The 27278-nt window shown below is 34.7% G+C and overlaps 3 protein-coding genes across 8 annotated transcripts; 2 read left to right on the forward strand and 1 right to left on the reverse strand.

Moving 5' to 3' along the window:
• Nucleotides 1-7999: 7999 nt before the first annotated feature.
• Nucleotides 8000-12025, forward strand: LOC120072305. Its single transcript, XM_039024759.1, has 7 exons — nt 8000-9018; nt 9087-9173; nt 9291-9506; nt 10115-10279; nt 10376-10429; nt 10527-10673; nt 11523-12025. The coding sequence occupies exons 1-7, from the start codon at nt 8845-8847 to the stop codon at nt 11898-11900; spliced, it is 1221 nt and encodes a 406-aa protein (XP_038880687.1). The 5' UTR covers nt 8000-8844; the 3' UTR covers nt 11901-12025.
• A 2869-nt stretch (nt 12026-14894) lies between these two features.
• Nucleotides 14895-21666, reverse strand: LOC120071345 (2-oxoglutarate and iron-dependent oxygenase JMJD4). 5 transcript variants are annotated; one of them, XM_039023563.1, is made up of 10 exons: nt 21317-21666; nt 20381-20551; nt 17857-18019; nt 17664-17781; nt 17138-17207; nt 16967-17047; nt 16598-16654; nt 16379-16490; nt 15301-15971; nt 14895-15121 (listed from the first exon to the last, which is right to left on the reverse strand). In XM_039023563.1, exons 1-9 carry the CDS (start codon nt 21524-21526, stop codon nt 15517-15519), a joined length of 1437 nt encoding a protein of 478 aa, XP_038879491.1. In that variant the 5' UTR covers nt 21527-21666; the 3' UTR covers nt 14895-15121; nt 15301-15516. The 5 variants fall into 5 exon arrangements, with proteins under 5 accessions (XP_038879491.1, XP_038879492.1, XP_038879493.1 ...); XM_039023564.1 differs by having other exon boundaries at nt 20381-20655; nt 21317-21453; XM_039023565.1 differs by having other exon boundaries at nt 20381-20544; nt 21317-21444.
• Nucleotides 21667-21824: 158 nt separating this feature from the next.
• Nucleotides 21825-27192, forward strand: LOC120071344 (cell division cycle protein 48 homolog). 2 transcript variants are annotated; one of them, XM_039023559.1, is made up of 9 exons: nt 21825-22043; nt 22628-22793; nt 22884-23112; nt 23221-23987; nt 24081-24302; nt 24462-24533; nt 24655-24936; nt 25036-25395; nt 26638-27192. In XM_039023559.1, exons 1-9 carry the CDS (start codon nt 21979-21981, stop codon nt 26929-26931), a joined length of 2457 nt encoding a protein of 818 aa, XP_038879487.1. In that variant the 5' UTR covers nt 21825-21978; the 3' UTR covers nt 26932-27192. The 2 variants fall into 2 exon arrangements, with proteins under 2 accessions (XP_038879487.1, XP_038879488.1); XM_039023560.1 differs by lacking the exon at nt 21825-22043 and adding an exon at nt 22050-22184.
• Nucleotides 27193-27278: the final 86 nt, after the last annotated feature.

The raw sequence follows: 27278 nt of genomic DNA on the forward strand, positions 1-27278 counted from the left end.
AGATATATAATATAATTAGAATATATAATATATTATAAATTGAGATAAATTTAAACAATAACAAAGTTCACGAATAATTTTTATAAGAAAAAGTTCGAGTCTTTATATAAAATGTACTATAAAAGGATGGAAAATTAAAAAGATATTCTCCTTTGAGAAACTATTTAAGAAATTATTGTTGTTTTCAAACTATTTGTAAAAATATGTTTTTTTTTTAAAATAAGTCGAGGGTTAAAATTCGACCGAATTTTGAAACCTCGACTTCTTTCATTCGTCGAAACTTTAAACCCTCGACCTTGTCCTTTCTTCACATTATTATTGAGTTGTTTAATTATCATTCCGGAAGACCTTCCTCTATTAAAAGATCGTATTTAAATTTTCATTAGGTCTCCCTGGAATTCCTTTCAAAGCTTGTTGAATAATTTTTACGGGATTCTTTCTCAGCAAGTCTGACTAATAACGAGCTAATGAAATCTCCTTCCTTTGTCACTAATCCATCTCTCTTTTTTGACATTGCAAATTTTATGAAATGTAACTTTCATTAGTGGCCCTAGCAACAAAAAAAACGACATGAATAGGGAACAGGAACCTTTTCGTTTTTCTTTTTTTAATTAAAAAAAAGTTATATATTATGTAGGGTAGTTTGCAGGCACATTAAAAATATAATTTTGACTTGGTGGTACTTTTCGATGGAGTAAATATTCTATAAATAAAAAATAGAATTTATAGACAATCTAGAGTTTACTATAGAACTAAATAATACAATAAAAAAGTGGAATTTTTATAAATAGAAAAAAATGTCAAATTATTTACAGAAATAATAAAAAAATTGTTATAGACATTGATAGACTCTATCAATTCCTATAAAAAAAATTAAAATTTTAGTATTTTATGTGAATAGTTTTCTTTATTTTTCTATTTTTGAAAATCTCTCTAAAATCTTCATTTCATGAATCAAGTTGAATGGTAAAAGGAATTTACTTTACAACTTAAATACAGCTCAACTAATTCATCCATATATTCATTTTGGATGATCTCATCAACTACAAAACATACTCTACATTGACAAAAATGCATAGTTGTATTATCCAATTTATATCATCATCATTATTAATTTATGACATATGTTCCAAGCCTATTATGTTCCAATATAAAATATATGGACTAATTAATCGAGTTATTATTATTTTTGAATACCAGCTATTTAGTTTTAGATTTTAATATAGTGAACTAACATAACAAATTAAAGAAAAATCAACTTATTGTTATGTAAATAAAAATAAAGTATCACATATATAGTATATTACCAATAATAACGATTTGATTCTACAAGTGGGACTAGATTAAATTCTTTAAATTTTAGAGACCGTATTGAAACATTATAAACTCAATTTAAAAGTTTATTATAAATGTAATAGAAATTTTTATAGTATTACTCTTATTGATTAGTTCCTATGTCAACATCTTTTTCTTAAATTTTGAGTTTTTATTTCAATTTAGTTTAGATTTCAAAATATTATAATTTTGCCTTTGAGAATTGAGTTTTATTTCAATTTGGTATCTAAGTTTAAAAAATGACATTTTTAACCTCGTTTTTTTTTCACTAAATACTCAAATGTCAACTATAGTGGTAATTGTTCGCACAAAGTTTATGGAAAAACTTGCTTCGATGAATTTGAACTTTTGTATTTGTATTGATTTCAGTATAGCAAGCACAATCTATATTATATAATTTTTTGATGCATTTAAAATAAACTTTAATCTTTATGTTGGTTTATCTTGTTGGATGACCGACCTTTGGGCTTGTTGATCTTCTTGGATGATCGGCCTTTTGACTTGATGATCTTCTTGAATGATCGGTCTTTGGGCTTGTTGATCTTTTTAGATGATCGGTCTTTGGGCTTGTTGATCTTCTTGGATGATCGGCCTTTGGGCTTGATGATCCATTTGGATGATCGGTCTTTGGGCTTGTTGATCTTCTTGGATGATCGGCCTTTGGGTTTGATGATCTTCTTGGATGATCGGTCTTTGGGCTTGATGATCTTCTTGGATGATCGGTGTTTGGGCCTGTTGATCTTCTTGGATGATCGGTGTTTGGGCTTGTTGATCTTCTTGGATGACCGGTCTATGGACTTATTGATCTGATCGATCTTTGCGCTTGTTGATCTTCTTGTCTGATCTTCTTGAATGATTGGTCTTTGGATCGGCCTTTGGACAGATGATTGGCGATGATCTTCTTGGATTATCGATCTTTGGACTTGATGATTTTCTTGGATGATCGGTCTTTGGGCTTGATGATTTTCTTGGATGATCGGCCTTTGGGCTTGATGATTTTCTCGGATGATCAGCCTTTGGGCTTGATGATCTTCTTGGATGATTGGCCTTTGGGCTTGTTGAACTTCTCGGATGATCAGCCTTTCGGGTTGTTGATCTTCTCGGATGATCGGCCTTTAGGCTTGTTGATCTTCTTGGATGATCGGTCTTTGGCTTGTTGATCTTCTTGGATGATCAGCCTTTGGGTTTGGTGATCTTCTTGAGGATTAGTGTTCGCACGAGGCTTTCGGAGAAACTTGTTTCGTGGAGTTGAACTTGAATGGATTTTGATGTTGACGTTGATGGTGATTTGATGCGATGTGATACTTGATCCTCTCATTCTCTCTCGTTTGAATGTGTACGAGTTTGGACTCTTAGAAGAATGCTTGTATGTCAGCGTCTTCTGATTATTGGGAGAATTCTCTCTAGGTCCTCTGGACTGTAAAGTTGCTGACCCCCACAAATGAAGAGAGTTCCTCTATTTATAGAGCTCCTTAATAGGCTTCATGAGCTTGGGTTTGGTTAGTTAATGGATCAGGTCACTTCGACCCAATTAGTTGAATTTTGGTCTCATTGACATTTGGGTCATTTTGGTCTCATTGACATTTGGGTCAATCAAATTATGCCCTAATTTTAGTATTTTAGTAAGAGATAAATTGAGATTTTTTTTTCCTTACCTACAATTTATTTTGATCGAAGATAAAAGCTTAAGGTTGCATAACTTGAATTTGGAATAAAATTCGGAATATGACCAAATTTCAATTTGGGATAAATTTTAGATCTTTTTCGCAATTTAAAATTGGAATATGGCCAAATTTTGATTGAGATAAATTTTAGATACTTGTCCATAATTTGATTTGACGGGAGATAAAGGGATTTGAATTTGAGATAAAATTTGGTATATGACCAAATTTTAATTTGGGATGAATTCTAGACTATATCCATAACTTATTTGATTCAAAAATTTCGAGATAAACTTAGATGATTAAAATTTGGGGTAAATTTTGGATACACCCCAATTTAAATGGAATTTAGCTAAATTTGGATAGCTCTCAACATTTGATTTTGAACTAATTCATGCCCAAGTTCCCCAAATCTTTTCAATTTTGAATTTAACAAGTAAGATTGTTCAATTTATTTGATTTAATTGATCTCAGGTTAAATTAGGGATTGGATTCACCGAACCCTATAAATGGACCAGCTTGAGGTTCTAATTTTTTGCAACTTAGTCAAGAACGGCAAGTAATACTTCAAAATTCTTGGTTCTTATTTGCTAATCATCTCGGCTTGATGATCGCCCAGCCCTGTAAGTGGACTGTACGACAAGTAATATTTATGTTTTCTTTTCTGTTTTTCTTTCTTTTCTTATCTTTTTTTAATTGACTTTTTTTTTCTTCTTCCTTATTTTTCTAGTTTCAACTTCTTTTTTTTTCTTCTTTTCTTTATATGTATATACTTTCAAATTTTCTCCTTTTTTTTTTTTAATCGTTTGGAATTACAAACTTTTTTTTTTTTTTTACTAACTTGCCCCCATTCTTTTTATAGGAATTAAAGTTATTCGCAACTCGTACTCGAGGGGTAGCCTTTTTTTATATTATTATTATTATTATTCTTTGTTTGCAGCAATGTCTCGATCGCCCCCTTGACATACATATGGATAACCCCGCAAAGGTCTAAATAAATCTATAGTCGCTACTTTCAATATGGGGATACTCCAAAAACGTCTAACAACTCTATTTGGTCAACATAGGGATGACCCTAGAAAGGTCTAACAACCCTATTATGCCGCCGTTTCTTAACCAACATGAGATACCCCGGAAAGGTCTAAAACCATATTTGGTCAACCCAGGAAAGGTCTAAACAACCCTATTATATCGCCACTTCTTGATCAAAAGGGATGACCTTAGAAAGGTCTAACAACCCCTATTTAATCAACATAGTGTAGGATTGTATCAGCAACAAGGGAAGCACAAAGATCATCTAAGCACTCAAATTCACTAATTTTGGCAAAAATATATAGCATACCTCTTGTAGGACTTCTTCAAAGCTCCTTCTCCAGCTGCCATCTTCTCCAAATCTTGTTGCAGACCACCTCAACATCTTTCCCACTATTCTCTTGGTGCTCTAGATTGAATTGTGGGACTTAAAACAAGCTTGAATCAAGGGATGAAGAAGAAAAACTCACAGTAACAATCTTTGTGAAGAACCTTTTCTTCAAACTGAATTTTCTCTAAAATTCTCTATAGATTGCATGCCCGATTTTCACTCTAATCTCTTCACTATATTGCAGATCAACATGCAAAAGAGAGAGTTGCATGAGTTGCAACTCATGCTTGAAGAAGACAAGGCAAAGAGAATGTCATTTGAATGAGCAAGTTGAAAGATGGATAATGGAAAATCAACTTTTTCCATTTTGTGTTTTGTTTTTCACTTTTTTTAATTTTATCACAAAATCAAATTTTGATTTTAAAAAAAAATAAAAATTTAATTAATTTCATAAATTAATTATTAAATAAAACTTAATTAATTTAATATCAAATATAAAATTAATTTTAACACATATCCATATTTATATATTTAAATCATATTTAAATATATAAATTCTCCTATTCCATTTAATTCTAATTTGAACGTTTCAAATTAACTTATCACGCTATTCTAGAGCTAGCAGGGACCTCGCGGACCTACAAATCATGAACTTTGACGATCCGAGATTAATTGGCTAAACTCATTAGACCATATTAATCTCCATTCGTTAACTAATAGGTCACTCCACTCCACTAAAGCCCATAGTTTCATTTGGGTCAAATATTTGTTTTATCCCCGAGATTACATCTTATTACTCAAGTTCCTATTGATCCTTTAATGAACAATTAGTTTGTGATCCAATCACTAAACCAAACTCTCTCATCCCAGTGAGAGGGTGGGGCCCTTTATTTAAGACCTACTTAAGAGAACAACCTTTCCCCTATCCCTAAATTGGGTAGGTGTGAACCCCGTCTTGCACCCTATGTCCCCAGCTATCTATCTAGTTTTACCTCTGAAATGGGAGTCTTATTGAGCCAGCGCTGTTGAGCCAACCCTCACCTATGTAAATCTAAGACAATCCCGAATAAACAGGAGTTCATATTTAGCTCAGGATTAAGATCGAGTTACCTAGGTCATCTAGGTGAAAAAAGTCAGTCTTAAACAATAAATAGTCTTATAAAGTAAGAGTGACTTATTTCTTGGTCCTGATCTTATGCAAACTCATTGCATAGGATGCCCCCACTCCTCGTGTCATAATAGGTACGAATTAGGATCACATTGTATATAGCACTTTACAACTCTTTGTAACAACTACAGAGTAGGCCGCATCCAATGGTGTTACCAGAATAAGGTACTCAACCTTATCCATGTACCATAGATCATTTTGACTATTTACTCAAACATGATCAACTCTTATGACTCCACATAAAGTTCAAGTATTGATACAATAGTCATGGGTCTTAGTTTATTGGATTTAGACTTTCATACAATTTATGAAATCAATAATAAGTATATTGATTATAGAAAATGTTTATCATTTTACAAACTGCGAGTTTTAGGACATAAAACCCAACACATAGGGATGACCCCGAAAAGTTTGCCTTGTTATATCTCGATCAACATGGGGATGACCCCAAAAGGGTCTAACAACCCTCCATTTGATCAACATAAGGATGACCTCAGAAAGGTCTATCCTTTATGTTACTTATTGATAAAACTTTGAAGATAAGATAAGACTAAAGTTGTTCTCGCGTATGAGGCGAAGCCAAGCGGACTAGAGTTGTTCTCGCATATGAGGCGGAGCCATACCAACATTTTTTTTTTTAGAGGGAGTGAAGCTGCACTAACATTTTGAGGGAGGGAGTGAAGTTGTACCAACATTTTGGCGAGGGGGTGGAGCTGTACCAACATTTTGGAGAAGGAGCAAAGTCGCACCAACATTTCTGGAGAAGGAGCAAAGTCGCACCAACATTTCTGGAGAAGGAGCAAAGTCGCACCAACATTTCTGGAGAGGAAGTAAAGTTGCACAACATTTTGGAGAAGGAAGGAGACATCCAAACTTGACTTCGAAGAGGAAGTGGTGAAGCCTCAAAACTTAAAGATGGAAGAGTATCGACGAAGCCTCTGAACTTGAAGATGGAGGAGCATCGATGGAGCCTCTGAACTTGAAGATGGAGGAGCATCAACGAAACCTCTAAACTTGAAGATGGAGAAGCATCGACAAAACCTCTAAACTTGAAGATGGAGGAACACCAACGAAGCCTTTAAACTTGAAGATGGAGAAGCATCGACGAACCTTCGCACTTGAGCTTGACAAAGCATCAATGAATCCACCACAGTTGAATTTGACGAAGCATTGGTGAATCCTCTGCATTTAAGTTTGATGAAATATCGATAAATCTTTGACATCTAAGCTTGACGAAGCATCGACGAATCCTTTGCACTTGAGCTTGAAGTATCTACGAATCCCCCATTCTTGAGTTTGTTGATCTTCTTGGATGATCAGCCTTTAGGCTTGTTGATCTTCTTGGATGATCAGTCTTTAGGCTTGATGATCTTCTTGGAGGATTAGTGTTCGCATGAGGCTTCCGGAGAAACTTATTTCGTGGAGTTGAACTTGAGTTGATTTTGATGTTGATGTTGATGTTGATTTGATGCGATGTGGTTCGATCTCTAGTACTTGATCCTCTGGTTTTCTCTCGGTTGAATTTGTATGCTTGATGTATAGAAGCAAAGCGTGTGGATGTTCTTAAGCTTAGACTCTTGGAAGAATGCTTGTATCTTAAAAGAACTTCAATTCAGTCTTCAAGTGTGGTCAACTTCAAGAGTTAGAGCATCTTCTGATTGTCTCTAGGTCCTTTGGAGTGTAGAGTTGCTAACCCCACAAATGAGGAGAACTCCTCTATTTATAGAGCTCCCTGCTGGCTTCGTAGGCTTGGGCTTGGTTGGTCCATGGATCTGGCCACTTCGGGCCAATTAGTTGGATTTGGCATTTGGGTCAAATTAAGCCTATTTTTTTAGTTTAATTGGATTTAGGCCCAAATAATAATATCAAATTTGACCAAATTAATTTTATTCGATCCTACGGTCATGAAGAAAACACGTGGCATCATTGAAATTTGTCAATTTATGTCTTCAATTTTGATTTGAGACACCTGTCAACTTCTAATTAGTCCCAAATTTGATGATTTGTACTTTCGTCATTAATTTGAGAAATGACATAAGAATTTGTGATTGGTCCAAAATTTATGATTTAATAGTAACACATACTAGTTAGTTAATTTACAATAATTATAATTAATTAAGTTTCACTATTTTTCATTACTATTAAAATTCTACAATTATTTTTTAATTAATCGATAGAGATTGACGTGAAAGATTGAAAATGAGTAATTAATTAAAAAAAATAAAATTAAAAATATAAATATCGAAACTTAAAGACCAAATTGTAAAAATTCAAATCTCAAAAATAAAATTATAACATTTTAAAATATAGAAATTAAATTGAAGCTAAACAGAATACTAAAACTAGAATGTTAATATTTTGAAATCGAGATCAAATAAAAGCTAAAAAGAAAAAATATTGGAGTGAAAAATATTTTTCAAAGATAAAATTGCAGTGTGGAGAAAGAGAGTAGTTTTACTCAAATTTTCCCAAATGTAAGTGCCAGACCAGCCAGAATTTGCTTGGTAGTGAAGAGAGAGAAAATTCTGCTGCTTTTGGAAAAGGGGAAAAAAAAAAAAGAGAAAAAGAAAAAGAAAGTGTAGTGCAAGCAATTGTATCAGAGAGGAACCAGCTTTGCAGGTGAAATAACAGAACATTAAAAAAGATTCAGGCCAAGTTTGTCTGGTTGATTCCCCTCTCTGTTTCTTCCATTGCCAGAATTCTCCAAAGTGAAATCAAAATCAAAGCAAAACCCACCTCAGTTTCATCCATCTTCTTCAACACAAACCCAATCCCAACAATTCAAATGGCCATCTCTGCTTCTTTCTCTTTCAACTCTGCAAAAAAGAAAAAGAAAAGAACCCATTTCCTTTTTTAGTTTCTCGAGCCTTTTGACCAGTTTCCTATTCATAAAGAGACAACCCAAGCCATCTTGGTCCTTTTCTTTTTTAAAAATTGAAAAAAAAAAAAAAAAACATTGGTGCTCTCTAATTTCTCTGTCTGTCAGAAAATCGCCATTAACGAAGCGAAGATGCTTTTCGAATGGAGAAAAGCTATATATATTATAGAAGGTTGAAAATGGCGGATATTGTGTAAAAATATTCATGGGTTTTTGTTTCCGAAGAGAATGGTTCGTTCTGTTTTGTAAGGACATGCAGAGAATTCGAAGCAGAGGAGGAAGAAGTCAAGTGTTAAGTTAAGAAGCTCTGTTGATTATTTTTCTTTTTTGCCCTAATACGACAACTCCGATACGTACAAACGCACGTATTCTTCTACCAAAACGACACCCCAAAACATTCCTTTGATCTGGCCGTTTTCCCCTCTCTTTCTTCCTCTCAATGTTATTAGCGGCTTTTATTGCTTTATTTCTCCTCGTTTCGACCTCTTTTCTTCTGTCGGCGCCGCCCATTGCGGCGGAGAATTTCAGACCCGCCGCCGAAGAGTATCAGAAACTGAACGGCGTTGAAGCGTACTTGAAGAACGTCAATAAACCTCCCGTTAAGATCATTCAGGCATGTTTTTTTTCTTCTTTTTTGAAACTTTGAGGGTTTGGGGTTTGCTGATTTTTCTTCTTTTACAGAGCCCAGATGGGGATTTAATCGATTGTGTGCTTTCTCATCTTCAACCTGCTTTTGATCACCACAAGCTCAAAGGGCAACGGCCATCGGTAACTTGATTTATCTGCAATGTGAATTATTCTAAACAAAATGGAATATAAAATGGTAACAGAGAGAGAGAGAGAGAGAGAGAGAGAGAGAGACAGAAATGATATTTCAATTTTCAGGATCCACCAGAGAGGCCAAAAGGTTACAATTCCTCAGCCGATTCTGTTGCAGAGAGCTTTCAGCTATGGCGGCAGACTGGTGAATCATGCCCTGAAGGAACTGTTCCCATTAGAAGAACTACAGAACAAGACATTTTAAGAGCAAGTTCTGTTCAAAGATTTGGAAGAAAGCCTTTAAAATCTATCAGAAGAGATTCAACAGGCAGTGGGCATGAGGTTAGTAGTTTCCTTTTCTTCTTGTTCTTCTTCAAATTCCTTTAGTTTAAGAATTAATGCCATGAGATTGATTTGGTTGTTTGTTGCTTGATCTGGGAATCAAGACAAAACTGTCTTTTCATTTTGTTTTTCTTTCCAAATGATTTAATACATCTGTAGTTCATCCATTGAAAAGGGTAGCTAAGTTTTCCACCATTATAGGCTAAGAACTACACCAAATTACATCCTTTCTCCTTCAGGGAATGATCAAATAATTGAGATGTTATGGAATAGACAAATAAAGATAAGCATAAAAGTGTAAACAGTAGAAATCGATACAAAGATTTACATGACTCACTAGCAAAGTGTTAGCTATGTTCACGAGCAATTTATTATTAAAGTGAATAATTTAGAATATAGATTAGAGACGCATTTAGGGTCAAGAGTTTATATAACGTACTTTTCTAAATCCTAAGGTCAAAATCATAAATAACGTAAATATGACAAATACGAATATCAAATTCAAAGCATTCTAACATGAGAGAATATGAAAGGGCTTATAAGTTTTGTCTCTATAAGCTCAAAAACAATGGTCAATCTATGACAGTTTTACTTTCCATTTCTTACAGCATGCTGTTGTGTTTGTTAATGGAGAACAATACTATGGAGCAAAAGCAAACATAAATGTTTGGGCACCCCATGTGAGTGATCAATATGAGTTCAGCTTATCTCAAATTTGGGTTATTTCTGGATCATTCAATAATGATCTGAACACCATTGAAGCTGGTTGGCAGGCATGTTTTACCACTCTCTATTTCTCTTTTTCTCTTTCAATTTGCTTCTGTTTGTGCTGAAAATTTCTGTAAATTTTGTTTATGGTGATTGATCAGGTTAGTCCTGAGTTATATGGAGATAATTATCCTAGATTCTTCACATATTGGACGGTCAGTTTTACTTTACAGTAAAATTTCTTAAGATTCAAGGGAAATGGAAAGAAAATTTTCTAGTTTTGAACTTGTTTCTCTCTCTTCTGTTTTTCAGACAGATGCATACCAAGCAACAGGGTGCTACAACTTATTGTGTTCAGGTTTTGTCCAAACTAATAACAAGATTGCCATAGGAGCTGCAATATCTCCAAGATCTTACTACAATGGCAGACAATTTGATGTGGGTTTAATGATTTGGAAGGTGAGCTTTTTTCAATATCCAATGAAAGAAAATTGAAAAAAAAAAAAAAGAGAGAGAGAGAGAGAAGATGGAGTGATTGCAAAATAACTTTGCCTTCTTTTCAAATGGAGGTGATTTTGACAGTAAACATGGTGAAACTTGAAATTACCTTTTGGATGTGAACTTTGTCTGTAAAAACAATTGGTGGGGTTGAGGTAATTTGAACTTTTGGTTGAAGATAAATGCAAAAAATAATTGAGCTATGCTAAAATTGACTTTTGTATCTTAATTTTTATATTATCTAAACATTTTTTTAAACCTTAATCATTTCCAAAGCAAGAATTTCTCCTTTGCCATTGATAGGGACTCCTAGATAATTTTGTTTTTCTTCTTTAGCAAAGATTTCTGTTCCCCTTTTGATGGTTTGACTACCAGTGAATTACTTTCAACTCTCCATAAGTTTCTCTCAGTTTTATATTAATTTTTTTGTGAAAGCTTTGGAGATTTTTCCCCAAACCAACAACTGAACCACATGGGAAATCCACTGTTTGCTTTTTATGCAGTGAAAATATACAAATTATTTTCAAGATTTTCTTTGTCAAGTAGTCATTTTAGGTTCTGTACCAGGAGGCAAATATTCCACCTTTCACAATAAATCTGTTAAAAACCCCATCCTCAATTTAGGTTTAACACCCTTTCTTTTCCTTACCCATAAGCAGAGCTAGCCTACATCAGCATATGCACATCCCAACTAATCTCATTTTAGACAACTAGTCATTATAATCTAGATTGATTTCAAAGTCTACGAGTTGTCCCTTTACCCTTATTACCTTTCCTTATCGGGTTTTTACCGATTGATTCTTGATGCAGGATCCGAGGCACGGAAACTGGTGGCTGGAAATTGGGCAGGGTCTTTTAGTAGGTTACTGGCCAGCATTTTTGTTCAGTCACTTGGGAAGCCATGCCAGCATGATCCAATTTGGAGGAGAAATAGTAAACACAAGATCAACAGGCTTCCACACATCAACACAAATGGGAAGTGGCCATTTTGCAGAAGAAGGCTATGGAAAAGCTTCTTATTTCAGAAATCTACAAATAATTGATTGGGACAACAGCTTGCTTCCTGTCTCAAACCTTCATCTATTGGCTGATCGTCCAAATTGTTATGACATAAGACAAGGAAAAAACAAGCTTTGGGGCAATTATTTTTACTATGGAGGTCCTGGTAGAAATGTACACTGTCCATGAGCAGATCACAATGGCATAGAATTTTTTTTTTCTTTCTGTTTATTTTTTGGGGATTTTATTTCTTACCCACTTTCTCTATAGGTCTTCAGAATGATTTGGGTTGCTGTTATTGTTAATTTATATTTATATAATATATATATATAATATTAATATAATATATTAAAATATATATATTTGGTTTCTTTCTTATTTTTTCCTATGTGAGCCCATTTGGGATATTGTAAATTCTGGAGATAATAGGAGATGTATTCAAAATTATGAAATGATGGGGTCCAATTTTCCTCGAGTTCAAAACAAATATAAAAGACAAATCTTACAAACGAAAGGAACACAAAAGCTGAACATAATAATCCAAAAGATTTCCTCTCAAGTTAATCACACTCCCAATATCAATGAGATTCTCTCCATTTATAATAAGTTTGGTAAATATTCTTTTTAAGTTTATTGTTCTTTCAAAAAATAAATATCACTTGTCAATGTTGTGATGTTTATTGCAACAAGTTGGTATACCAACCGTATGTTTAATTTAATTTTTAAGTGTTTGATTTTGAAGATAAGTCATTTTAGAAAAAAGTTGAAGTGTTTGACAACCGTTCCAAATAACTTTTGGAACACTTTTAAAATATATTTTAAACAGTTCTTATAAAAAAAATTAAATAAGAACGATTTATGTGAAAAATATTGTTTAAGTCAATCCAAACAAGTCATACATAAAGATATAAAATATCCAATTTTGAATGTTTGAAATATTATATAAAAAATGTGTAATACAAAATATATATACATATATACCCTAGATTATTGTGAAGTGTTCTAGATTGATGAGTTTTCTTACCAAATAGTGATAAGAGTGAAGCTCTTACAAAAGAGTTCAAGATGGTTTAGTATTTGCAGAGATGGACCCTTTTATCCTTGCTTGTCTTATTTGAAGTGTGAAGACTACACGAGGACAATTTCATATTTTAAATTAATTTATTATGACAGCGTTTAAAATTTAAGCCAATTTTTAAAAGAGAATTTTTAAAAATAGAAAAATAAGAGAATTTCTTATACAAAATAACAAAATTTAATCTTCTTTAATAGAGACTGATAGAAATTTATCAATGATAAGAATAAATAGAAGTCTATCATTGATATAATGTAATAGACATTGATAGATAGACCATGATAGAAGTCTATCAATAACTATCGATATTTTTCTTTTATCATTTTTGTAAATAGTTTCAAATTTTTTCTATCAGTGAAGATTTGCCTTTTTAAAAATGAAATTGTAAATAAGATGAAATAGAGCTATAAAGAAATTAAGTAGAATTATTATAGCTATCCATGCTTAATTATTAAATATGACAAGGACTCATTAAATGAGTAGATAAGATTTTTTTTTTTTTTTTTTTTTTTGAAGATAGATAAGATACATATATTTTTAAAAATTGAGTAAAGTGGCACATAATGTCATGCATCACTAAGATTTGTCAAAAGAAAACTTTGCTCAAATCAGTTTTTAAGGTCCCATACTTTATGGATTTGCATGTGGGGAGCAATAAAGAAGCATAGCATACTTGCATTGCTCTTTTAACATTCAATCTTTAGAAGAACCATACAGAATATCTGCAGTGATGGTATGAATACATCAAAAGGAGAGAATGAAAAGTCAACCAAACATAATTAATGACAGTGGTCAATGCCATTCCAACTTTTTTTTTTTTTTTTTTTACAACACTCGTATATTTTGGTGCAATCATGCATTCTACTCTCATCGCAAATAATAATGAGAAGAAATGAGATTTTTAAATTTAGAGTAATAAGGAAAATGATTTATACAAAATAACAAAGTTTTAATCTTCTTTGATAAAGGCTGATAGAGGCTGATAGAAGTCTATTAGTGTTTATTATTTTTTTGTTATTTCTGTAAATAGTTTGACATTTTTTTCTTTATGTGAAAATTTTTCTGATGATGTTGATGATGATGATAAGGGAGATTTTCAAAAATAGAAAAATAAGGAAAACTATTTATACAAAATAACAAAATTTTAATCTTTTTTTATAGAGACCGATAGAAATCTATCAATGTATATGAATTTTTTTTTGCTATTTCTGTAAATAGTTTGATATTTTTTTCCATGAAAATTTCCCTGATGATGATGATAATAATGATGATAATAATAATAATTAATAATTAATTAATTAATTAAAGTAAGAATAATATGTTACATGCAAAAAAAATTATGATTGGATAATTTTGTGAGATACAAACATTTATGTATATTAGAATGTTCCAAGTATATATTTTTTTAAAAAAATAATTTTATATCTTTGGAGTTCTATTTACATAACATTCACTATTCCACATCTTAATCCACAATAATAGGTAAGATTTGCAAGCAAAGTTAAAAGTTGCTGCCAGAAATACACAACCATTAAACGGCTTTATCGACTAAGCTACGCATTGATTGGTTAGATATTCTCGCTTTCCACTTTTCCATTTTTTTTAATGTCCACAACAATTATTCTTTGTTTTAGGATCAATACCATTATTTTTTCGGATAGTCATGTCATTAAGAATGTGATCCTCTCTTAATCTGATGCCTAATCTCTTACTTATTTTAAGCTAAGATGAATTTAGTTTTAAGATAATTGATATATACTCTTTTCCTTAATATAAGAGGTTTAAATACTCACCTAGTAAACATATATATATAAGAGGTTATGATGAAAAATCCTTGCATCTCCATTTTGTCCTTAAAATTTTCCATAATTCCTATTTTATCCACCAACTCAACTATTTGGATTGAGATGGTTTCATGCAAATTGGTGTACCTTTTTATGTACGAGTCTTACCTAGACTATAAATATGAAACATCATGATTTGACGGTAAAAACATGTTTGAACAGGCACACTTTTTTTTCAAGTATTGGGGTTGAAGTGATATATCTTTATGAATTAGAAGACATGTCATATCCGATCTCTATTGAATGATTTACAAAATTAAACGATTAGACAAACAAATAACAGAAATCTCACATTCACAAACTACTTAAAAACAGTTCCAAGGATTTGTTCAATACAGATTCTTCGAAAGAAAACAAGAGATGAGAGGGAATGAAGAACAGTGGTAATGGAGAACAGGGAGGTTGAGGTGAATGAGAAGAGTGAAATGGACGCCACTGCTTGGTGCCGCCAACTTTAAACACAGACACTCATCTTTGTGTGGTGGCCTGGACTGAAAAAGCATACAATAATACAGTTTACTTTACCAACAAAAGCAAAGGAAACAACACTTTTATGGGGACAGATCAGGGAAAAAGCAAAGGCCCATAAAAGATGGTGATCTTAGGTGGGTGCTCCCACAATCTGATCCACCACTGGGGTCACTTTCAAATCAAACCACTGACTACTAACCTCTGTTTTTCCTCCCTTTCTTTGAATCACTGCGACTATCCAATCATGAGAGAGAAAGAGAATCTGTACGCAAGATTTGTCACTTCAATGCCAGGAGGACCATTACCAATGGGATTCATCATATTTCTCATTTCTCAAATGCCTGATAGATGAAGATGAACCACACTCTTCTACTAACAACTAGCTTGAGAATCAGTTGTGCATGTTTGAAAACAATCATTCTGGTGATTCTAAGTTTGTGTGTTTGGTTAAGACCGTGTCGATAAATTTGACTAGATCTTCAGGCGATGAAACACCATCACAAAAGTTTTGAATGACATTCGATGTCCTAGAATCATGTGTTGCAATTGCCTTCGTACAAAAGTTCGAAATCTGTTGTTTGTGTATGGACCCACAAGTTTGAATTAAAGAATAACAGAGTTTAGAAAAGTTGGGATCTTTGTGTGTTTCTTCTAAATCCAACACGAATCCTTGGTCTTCTGAAAAACATTCCAGGAATTTCATTTTCAAGGCAATCTTCTGTATTGAAGCAAGATTCTGAGCCAACTGTTGAACCATTGGAGATGAGCTCCCAGCAACATTTTCGGTGTCTCTAGCTAGAGTGTCAAGTACAACCAAATTGGCGAGCGAAAAGCATGCTAAGAAGATGAAAAAGTCGTAGAAGTTCATGCCTGATAGGAGAGATAAAAAGTTGTATAAATTAACTAGTAATGCCATATTGGTAAAGTGTGTATGCATATTCCTTCCTTAATACTAGCAGTATATGCATCATCTTAGAGAGCTTTCCACCGAAAACTCCTAATAATGAGATAACAGGAGTTCTTAAGAGCTTGCTCCCTAGTGACGCTCTGGTCTCAACATGCTGAGTAAGAATTTGAAAGTATATGTCCAACTCTAAATTAAACTAGAGAATGAGATAATGTGTTCATGACTTGAATTGTTGAAGACGATCTAGTTGTTTGGGCAGTTCCCTCACTGCAACTTTGTATATCTGGTCAGTGTGTTAACCGTTGAGAAATTTTACAGAAAGATTCAATCACAGCCTAAGGTATTATAGTTATCCAAAACTTTATGCTACCTGTGTTAGCTGCGAGATTGCGCTGACAGAGACCTTCAAAATCATCACATATATCTCTAATGTCTTCTATGTACTCCTTAGCTTCGTTGTAGTCCCGTGACATCAAGTCCAACTGAAAGAATGAAAATTTGAGCAGAGAACGGGCCAGTTGGATCAGAATATTGTTTATCCTGTTGTGAAGAAAGATTGTGTAATGCCCATGATAACAACAATCCTTACCACCCAACAGAGGTTGTAGGAGTTAAACCAATTGTGGTTTATTGATACAGTGTCATCCTGAAAAGAAACAAACACATATCAAAAGATAGAATGGTTATTGAGGGGACAAACTATGATGAAAAATATGGATGAACCTCAAAAAAGTTCAACTGTTAAAGAAAAATCTTTGGAAAAAGAAAAAGCAAACTGGATCAAACATTAGAAGTAATAATCGAACGGAAGTTGAGAACTTAAAGGACAATTCAAGCTATCGATCATAGTGGAACAAGTACAAGTGATCATCATAAAATAATGGTCCCTAAAACCATGAAAAATATACAAATTAATTTGCAGCACGAGAACATAAAAGAAATAAAGGAGGTATAATACCAGATTATGAACTTGATGATACCAGCCACTAGGCACAAATATAATTTCGTTCTGTTCTTGAGTACACTCCAACCAGGCAGCCTGCATAATGATAAACAAATGAACATGGAAAAAGATGATATATTCAAGAGATAGAAGGAGAAGAGGTTGAACATATGGAATCAAACTTACCTTCTTAAAACCTGGAAACAAATCTTCACTTATATCATCAAAGATATTGTATATGCAGGCCTTCATATTCCTGTTTGAAAATATAAACAAAAAGTTAGAAAAAGAGGAAATAATAATGACAAAGCCCAAAGACGTTAGCTCTGAGAGAGCAAGTATGAGATGAATTGATGATAAAGTATGCTTGTATAGATAGGCACTAGCAGGCTACGAAATATTGAATGACTCTAAATGTAGAATGTGAGAAAGATCACCATCCTACATTTACATACAGAAGCAATTCTCTTAGAGAAAGAAAATATGGACGACTCGTAGGTTCTTTTCAGTTAGAGTTTTAACATCTTTTCCATCACTTTTTTCTTCTCAATCTTAAGTACTAATGAAATGGAAATAGTTAGTTAATCAAGTCCACAAGACCCTTCAGAACAGAAATTGGTGGCTACTTACAAAGTTGGAACAAGATCAACATCCAACACATTGAACCATCAGTTAACAAGGAAAGTGGAGAAAACCAAAATTATGTCCATGCCTGTCAAATACAAGATGAGACTGAGAAGGAGGTAAAAGAAACCATTGTTTCTTTCCACAAACATTTGCTGACCAGCTGTATGACCTGAAAACGTCAGCATGAAGTGGAGTCCAAGAACCTGATCAAGAACCATGTATAAATTTTGATGAGGCCAAACATTAAAAAAAGTGCAACAGTTTATATGATGCTACACCTTTTGCTCCCATGTAAACAAAACGATAGTCAGAACAACTTATTTCATCTTTCTCTTGGTAAGAGTCAGAGTCCCTGTGCATACGGTAACTGTCAAGGTACAGGTTGAGCCAGTCATCACAAACGAAGTGTGGAGTTGAGTATGCTGTATAATTTGGGTATTCCTGAGAATCAGATCAACAAGGATAGGAAAACATGTGAGATCACATATCTAGCTATTCTCTAACTAACAAAGCCCATGATTTGATAGTCATGCAACCAAAAATCTATTGCAGCACTTTCCAAACAATAATAATGTAAGAAGAATGTAAAGATCTATCTAGCATGGAAATTTAAGACAATGACTCGAATAGTCAATAGTGTGAAAGTTGTATATTATTGAATAATTTAGAGTAATTCAGAGTACATAATTAACCTTCTACAAGGTGAATAAATAGACATCAATAAACCAATAAAGGAAAATACATAAATGGAAAATACCAAAAAGGAAATAATAATGGAAAATAAAATAATTAAGAATAAACCCTAATTTCCTTTTAACATTGTCCCTCAAACTCAAGGTGGTAGATTTTGGCAAACAACTTGGGTTTGCAAAGATAACTTCCGAAACAAATCAGCAGATCTAAGATGGAAACGGAAACCCATGAAGAACAAAAACATAAAGTAGGCTGGAAACATAAACCCACGAAGAACGAAAACAAACTTCTGGACTGGAAACATAGATCCTCGTACCAAGATCTATAACAAAACCTACAACAACTTCTAGGCTAAAAGATCTCATATAGATCTACAACAAAACCAACAAACGACTGATTTGAAAACATAACAAATACCTTTGTTAAAAAGAGATTTGCCATAATCGCAAATAAACTAAATTGGACCAAGTTAAACCAAACTTAATTAACTGAACCAAACTAGGATGGCTGAAATAAACCAGATTGAGTAAACTGAACCAGACCGGACCGAGTTGGATGAACCAAACCAGACCGTACTAACTGAATCGAACTAAAATCGAACTGGCTCATCTGAACCAAACCGGTCTGAAATTGAAACATTACGCTAATGGAAGAACGAGATTGGAGGCTCTTAGGCAGTGCATCTAAAGCAAACGACAAATCCGAAGACGACAACCTGAGGTAGTGCAATCTGGTTAGAGGGACGAATGGTGGAGGATCTAGTCTGTAGTCACAGTGAACGACAGTTAATTCTGGTATCAGTAGCACAACCTAATGTGCGAAGGATAGGGGCTACGAGAGGGTTCAGGCAGGTTAGACAGCTGAACGAACACCAATGGAAGTCACGGATGGCCGGATCTGGGTTTAGATAAGTCTACGAACTGTGGAGCTAAGCGGAGGCAGCACAACTTGAATGGATCTGAAAGTAGGGTTTGAGGTGGATGTACATCGAATTGAAGATAGATCTGGATGGAGGCAGATCGGGAACGTCAAAACAAGGGAAGCACAAAACAAAACCCATGAGACAAGGGGCCAACAAATTTGCCTCGGTCGATGGCCAAATCTGGGAGACACAACTGATCTGAGGAGCACAAAAACTCATGGCGTAACATGGAGCAGGTGAATCTAAGCAACGACGGATCTGAGCAGTTCGCAGCTAGGCAGGGCTAGGTGATCTGGTATAAAAGGTGTGACAGAAAATTCCAGTACAACGGAGGAAAACGAACATAAAACCTAACTCCATCGATGTCGATTGACAGGGGTAGATAACGAACAGGACTTTGGCGACTAGGGTTTAATGAGACCAAAACTCTAATAAACCTAATGCTCTAGTACCATATTAAATTTGAATATTATTGAATAAATCAAAGTAATTCAGAGGACATAATCAACCTTCTACAAGGTGAATAAATAGACATCAATAAACCAATAAAAGAAAATACATAAATGAAAAACACCAAAAAGGAAATAATAATGGAAAATAAAATATTTAGGAATAAACTCTGATTTCCTGTAACAAATCGCAGTCAATTTAGTAAAACTTGTGCGTGAGTGTGGGATTAGCACAGGAGAAGTTAAGCAGGATACTCACAGTTATAGTACGATGAACATTGAATAATGAATACAAAATTCTATTAATAGGATATCCGGAGAAACCATAACAAGACGTTTCCACCATTTCACAATATACCCTTTAATTGTTATCCTCAGTTGAAAAAGAAGGATGTTCCTAAGCTTTTTCATAGTTGAGATTCAAAGTTGAAGCTATGAGATGAACTGCATTCCAATCCACTAGTCAACAAGAATGGTAACTCTATCCTAAAAAATGCACCTGTTAATAAAACATGCTTGAAATAAGGTGTAACAAGGCAACATCACAAGGGGTTAAAAGAGCCATTTCGTCTTGCACACGTGTTCCAACCAACCATTTTACCAAATAATTCGACACTAGAAGCAGTAAAATAATGGGCTTTCTTAGGCCTACAATTTGTTATTCTTTTTAGACATATATATCCACTAGTTCTAAATAATAAGTATAACAAAAAAAGAACGATAAGTAGATGCTTACACCTTCACAAAATGCCAGTCCTTCAAGTATAGTACAGACTTGTTTGTAAGTCCGTGGTCTGAGGCAAGGCCATGCTCCTGTATAGGCTCCTTACACCATTGATCAATGAACTCTGAAACAGACATTTCTACTCTCTTCTGATCTGTAAATTCTCTAGTACTGCAATCTGCAACCTACAAGTGGCAAATGATTATCTGACCCCATTGATCAATGAACTCTGAAACAGACATTTTACTCTCTTCTGATCTATAAATTCTCTAGTACTGCAATCTGCAACCTACAAGTGGCAAATGATTATTGGACCTCATAAAAAGTGGAATTTTACATAAACTAAATGAGATGGCCCAATCACATATTAGGAAATTCAATAAGTGCTCCCTCTTACTTTGTTTTCTATGGTAAGACATTGCACATGAGGGAGATTGGAAGAACGAAATTCCCAATATTTTCCCTCAAGAGCCATATTGCACTAAGGAGAAAAAAGGTATGGTTAGTCAGGCAAACATGGCTGATCGTTTTTGCATCATTCCTTCTTTACTTAGCAATAAAATGGATCAATTCATTTTCTTTTTCTTTTTTCTCATTTACCAGCTTCCAAAACAGAACACAATGGGAGCATTCTACTGGATCATTAATCTTTAAGCAACAAGGAAACATTCATCCTTCTTAATGCTGTTTCTTAAAACAAGGAAATGATAAATAAGAGGGAGATGCAAGAGCAAGGCTCCTCCTTACAAATTAAATGCATGAATAAAAGCAACCCATTTATTTCACTGAATAAAATCCCTGGATATACTAAGAATTTGAATCAGAATGCATCATGCTGAAATGAGATTAGACAAAAAAGAATATATATATGAAATTTCAGAAAAGCCTAGCAGATTTGGCTTTTATCAATCAGAACTAAAAAGATAATCTTCTAGGGGAAATTTCAGTACCTGTACCCTGGATTTCCCGAAATGAGTGGAAAAGAACCCTAGATTTGGCTGCCTATTCTCGTCGACCCAATCGCTGCAAGCCTTCCAATCATCCATGAGACCTGTCAACACCACAGGTTGGTTCTTCTCCATGTATCGTTCTACAAATTCCTTATAACTCAACCCTTTTCCATTTACTTTGTCTATTCTTCCACAAATTTCGATACCCATCTTTTACTTCGCCGAGATTTTCGTCCGTGAGGGCAAGCAAGAATAACAAAGCTCAATCACCGCCGGTCTCAGCCCTGCGTTTGTCTTCTCGAGCAATGAAATTGGGCTGGCTGGTTTTAATTGGGCCAGGCCCAGATACAATGGCGGATCCAAACAGAATAAAATCCGCAATTTGTCAAACGGCATCTTCTTGATTTCACCTACTACTGAAAAATGGCGCCTACTTCACCGCTAGCGTTGCTTCCATGGCGACCCGCCATTAGTTTCAAGTATAGGTGGAGAGAATTCATTGGAACCAACGTTTATATGGAAACGGGCTATCTCGGTTGTCCGTCTTCCTTACAGCAGTGTGGTCTATTTTATATTTCTTCGTATCTTCCTTCTGCATTGCACCAATGGTCTGAAAACTTGCAGAAACCCTTGTGGTATTCGAAACACAAAAGGCTAAAACGATGACAGAACCAACAGGCTCATCGGTTACTGATAAGGGCCACGAACCCTCTTCTTCATCGGACCAGTAAGTTTTCGTTTGTTATCTTGATTGTTCTTGTTCAGGCCCGGTAATTAGCTGTGAATTTTTCTGGGTTTCAAACGGCTAGAAAGGTTGATGGAGATTTTAGCGGTATCTTACTCCAGAACGAGAAAAGTTGGTGCTACCGTATGTTTCTAACACTGTTGTTCAGGAAATTTTTAGTTGTTCTGCCATGCTTTTTACCACTTATGAGATAGACAGGTTGGGGGAAGATTTTAGCATATCTGTATTGAATTTAGATAAGAGAGAAGATGGAGCTTAAGCATGTTCAGGGATTCTGTTGAATGTGAAGTGTCTATTTAACATTAATTGATTAGAACTTTTAACTTTTCTGAGAGTTTTAAGGTTATATCCGAATTGAGGAATTACTCTAAACGTGTCTACTGAAAATTTTCAACCATTAATGAAGAAGAAGTGACTGCCCTTGACGCTAAAATTTCGCATGTAATTGTAATATTTTGACTTGATTGACTCATTTTTACTGACCAATCAATCAAGTTTAGTAATCATTGAGCTATAAATTGCAGTTTTTGGTGAGTTTTCACATTGAATCTTTTGTTTAAAAATAGGAAAAGTACTAAACGGGATTTTTCCACTGCAATTTTGGAACGCAAGAAGTCTCCAAATCGTTTAGTTGTTGATGAGGCTATAAATGACGATAACTCTGTGGTTTCTTTGCATCCTGCTACCATGGAAAAGCTACTGTTCTTTAGAGGAGATACTATTTTATTAAAGGTGATTTCCATGCTTGTTTTAGCAAATAGTTCCATCTACCCAGGAGAGTTATAATCAGTCTTACTTGCATTGTTGTTTTGATTATATTAGGGGAAGAAGCGGAGAGATACGGTGTGTATTGTACTCACTGATGATCAATGTGAAGAGTCAAAAATCAAAATGAATAAAATTGTACGAGCCAATCTCAGAGTTCGTCTTGGAGATGTTGTATCTATCCATCAGTGTCCTGATGTGAAGTATGGAAAGCGGGTTCATATCCTCCCTGTTGATGATACAATAGAGGGTGTTACTGGCAACCTATTTGATGCATATTTGAAACGTGAGGTTTTTGCACTTTTGTTTTCTTATCTTCCCTTGATTTAGGATTATAGAATTTCTGAAAAAAGATTGGCATATGATTCTGATTTATTGCCACTCTTGTTGTTAGCTTATTTCTTGGAAGCATATCGACCGGTAAGGAAGGGTGACCTGTTCTTAGTCCGGGGTGGAATGAGAAGTGTTGAGTTTAAGGTCATAGAAACAGACCCTGGTGAATACTGTGTTGTTGCACCTGATACCGAGATCTTCTGTGAGGGAGAGCCCATCAAACGTGAGGATGAGGAGAGATTAAATGAAGTTGGATATGATGATGTTGGAGGTGTCAGGAAGCAAATGGCTCAGATTCGTGAGTTAGTAGAATTACCACTTAGACACCCACAACTTTTCAAATCAATTGGTGTAAAGCCTCCAAAAGGGATATTGCTATATGGGCCTCCTGGATCTGGAAAAACTCTTATAGCAAGAGCTGTTGCTAATGAGACAGGTGCATTCTTCTTTTTGATTAATGGGCCGGAAATAATGTCAAAGTTAGCTGGTGAGAGTGAAAGTAATCTGAGGAAGGCATTTGAGGAAGCTGAAAAGAATGCCCCCTCAATTATATTTATTGATGAGCTTGATTCTATTGCACCAAAGAGGGAGAAAACACATGGAGAAGTGGAAAGACGTATTGTGTCCCAACTTCTTACCTTGATGGATGGCCTCAAGACTCGAGCACATGTTATTGTTATTGGAGCAACTAATAGACCCAATTCAATTGATCCTGCTTTGAGGAGATTTGGAAGATTTGATCGGGAGATTGATATCGGTGTACCTGATGAAGTAGGACGATTGGAAGTTCTTAGGATCCATACAAAGAACATGAAACTTGCAGAGGATGTGAGATTCTTTCTAATGTCACCCTACACAATTTCTCAGTTTAACATATTTTCCATATAGAAGCATTTTTTTAGAAGCCGTTCTTTGTATCAGGTTGATCTTGAGAGAGTTGCAAGGGATACCCACGGTTATGTTGGTGCTGATCTTGCCGCTCTTTGCACTGAAGCAGCACTCCAGTGTATTAGGGAGAAAATGGATGTCATCGACTTGGAAGATGAAACAATAGATGCCGAGGTTTTGAATTCCATGTCTGTAACCAATGAACATTTCCAAACTGCTTTAGGGTCTTCTAATCCATCAGCCTTGCGAGAAACTGTGAGTCTGCACTTCCTAAAATTTTATTCTGAAATAACTACTTTTGTATCTTGCTAGAGATTGTGGTTAGTTTTGCTAGAAAAATTACCTCTAGTGTTGCCATTCTTTTCAACTGACTACGCTGTTATAAAGACTTCAAAAGTTGCCTTTTGCTTTTAGGTTGTGGAGGTTCCAAACGTTTCATGGGATGATATTGGTGGGTTGGAAAATGTTAAAAGAGAGCTCCAGGAGGTTTGCACCCTTTTATATTATTGAAGTTATAATTTTGAGCTTTTGGTGTATCTAATTCTGCATGTTGCCTCGCGTTTCTTTTCCTCTCTGAACTCGACTATTTGTGGCTGTTTTATGGCAGACTGTCCAATACCCAGTGGAGCATCCTGAGAAGTTTGAAAAATTTGGCATGTCACCATCTAAAGGTGTTCTCTTTTATGGTCCCCCTGGCTGTGGTAAAACGCTACTTGCTAAGGCAATTGCCAATGAATGCCAGGCCAACTTTATAAGTGTGAAAGGACCTGAGTTGCTGACGATGTGGTTTGGTGAAAGTGAGGCAAATGTGAGAGAGATATTTGATAAGGCTCGTCAGTCGGCTCCATGTGTACTATTTTTCGATGAACTCGATTCTATAGCAACTCAGGTTCTAAGTCTTCAAACCTCGATGGATATTTGGCTAATTCATTATTTCTTATCAATTTTTTAAAATCAAATATATATGTTTAAAAATGATAAATCACAGCGTGGTAGTTCTGTTGGAGATGCTGGTGGGGCAGCAGATAGAGTCTTGAACCAACTTCTTACAGAAATGGATGGCATGACTGCAAAGAAGACTGTATTCATAATTGGGGCAACAAACAGGCCAGACATTATAGACCCCGCGCTGCTGAGGCCGGGACGCCTGGACCAATTAATATACATCCCACTCCCTGACGAGTCTTCTCGTCTTCAAATTTTCAAAGCATGTCTGCGAAAGTCACCGGTGGCTAAAGATGTCAATCTATCAGCTCTTGCACGGTACACCCATGGCTTTAGTGGAGCTGATATCACTGAAATATGTCAGCGTGCCTGCAAATATGCCATTAGAGAAAATATTGAGAAGGTACTTCTTTACCAAAAAATAATAATAATAAATAATAATTTTACAGTTTGATGTAGCAGCAACTTTGACTCTGAGTGAACATCTTTTACTTGAATTTATTGCTCTTTAAAAGAACTGTTCTTGGACTTTTATTTGATAACCATTTTGTTTTTTGTTTTTTCATAATTTGTTGGAAAATTTTTTATCCTACTTAAAACACATTTGAATTCTACGTCAAAATGTGAGTTTTTCGTAATCGGGTTTGGTTTTTTAAGAACATTTTCAAAAAGCAGGTAATTTAGGAAGAAACTATTGGTAAAAGTAGCGTTCACAAGTTTAATTTTCAAAAACAGAACATTAAAAATAAAATGGTTATCACAAAGGACTTTGGATTAACAACTTCTTTAAACGACAATGGTGTTTTTGATGATACGTCATCGATGTGGTGATCTTTCTAACCAACTCGGTTCTTTAAAATTGCTTTCACAGACTACGTAAAGTGTTTGCTTCTTATACGCACAAATAACTTCATCTCCTTCATTTTTGTCCATTGTTTCCCCTATTTTTGTTCATCCACATACTATTTATCTCTCTGACCCTGGTCATTGCTGCCTAGCCAACTGCAGACCAGTCTCCCTTGCTCTTTCCAGCTGATAAGGCCAAAGCTGAAAATAGAAAAACAACTGAAGAAACTACAATCTAACTTAAATATATGGCCTTCAAAAAAGACTACATTTTATGGAAAAAATCAGAACTCTTCAGTGACAAGCTTAGTAATAAAGGCCCTCTTGAAATGAGAAACCATGTTCATCCACTGTCGCTGCCTCAAGCTTTTCTCTGAAGATGTATCTTTTCCCTTCCATGAAAATTGAAACCAACGTACTTTCCTTAAAAGTTAGCATTTACACTAACTTCTTGACTTACTTTTTCTTGGGCCAGTTGTAATCTGCCAAGAACTTTCTTTCTAGGCTGTGCTGGTTTGAGTTCTTCACTCTACTCTTTGTTAAACTAGTCGCATGTACACTAACTTATTGACTCTACTTAAAAAAGACTCAATGACATGGATTAAAAAGGTGATTATTTTTTAGTTTTACTTTCTTCAATTTGTGTTTAGTGATATCTACACATTGAGATCTGAAATTTCCAACACCAGGTTGATGGTATTCATTTATATTGCTTCACTACTTTAAAAAATTACTTCTATGGAACTATAAATAATTACTTTGATCTGTTACTTGTTTTTATCCACGAAATGGGTATCAGGATCTCGAAAGGGAGAGAAAGCAAGGTGAAAACTTGGAAGCCATGGAAGAAGACGACATCGATGACGTCTCGGAGATAAAGGCAGCACATTTTGAGGAGTCAATGAAGTATGCTCGACGAAGTGTTAGTGATTCAGACATCAGGAAGTACCAGCTCTTTGCTCAGACCCTACAGCAATCTCGTGGGATTGGTTCTGAGTTTCGGTTCCCTGATCGAACCGAGAATGCAGCAGCGGGAGCTGCAGACCCATTTGCTTCGACTATGGGTGCTGGAGATGATGATCTTTACAGCTGAATTGAAAACCCGTCAGTGCAGGGGAAGTTTGTACTTCTGTAAATGCTTTTTAGTGCTTTTATGGGTTATCTTCTCTTGAAATGTAGTGGTTTTAAGTGAAAAGACTGAAAAAACTTTTTAGAAAGGTTTTTGTGTAAATAAAGGGAATGTGGTACACATTATGACAACTGGGTAGACAGCCTCCTCTTTGTAAATTTTGGAAATAAAAGTTAAAATGTGTAGACAGTAACAAATTTGGAAGGAAAAGGAACAAAAAATATATATTTTTTTTTATATATATAATTTGAGCACTACTTTGATTCAGTACATATGACGTAGAAAGTGGCAATTTGTTTCAATTTCAGTTG

The sequence above is a fragment of the Benincasa hispida genome, chromosome 2 (assembly GCF_009727055.1).
Source record: "Benincasa hispida cultivar B227 chromosome 2, ASM972705v1, whole genome shotgun sequence".
NCBI lineage: Eukaryota > Viridiplantae > Streptophyta > Magnoliopsida > Cucurbitales > Cucurbitaceae > Benincasa > Benincasa hispida.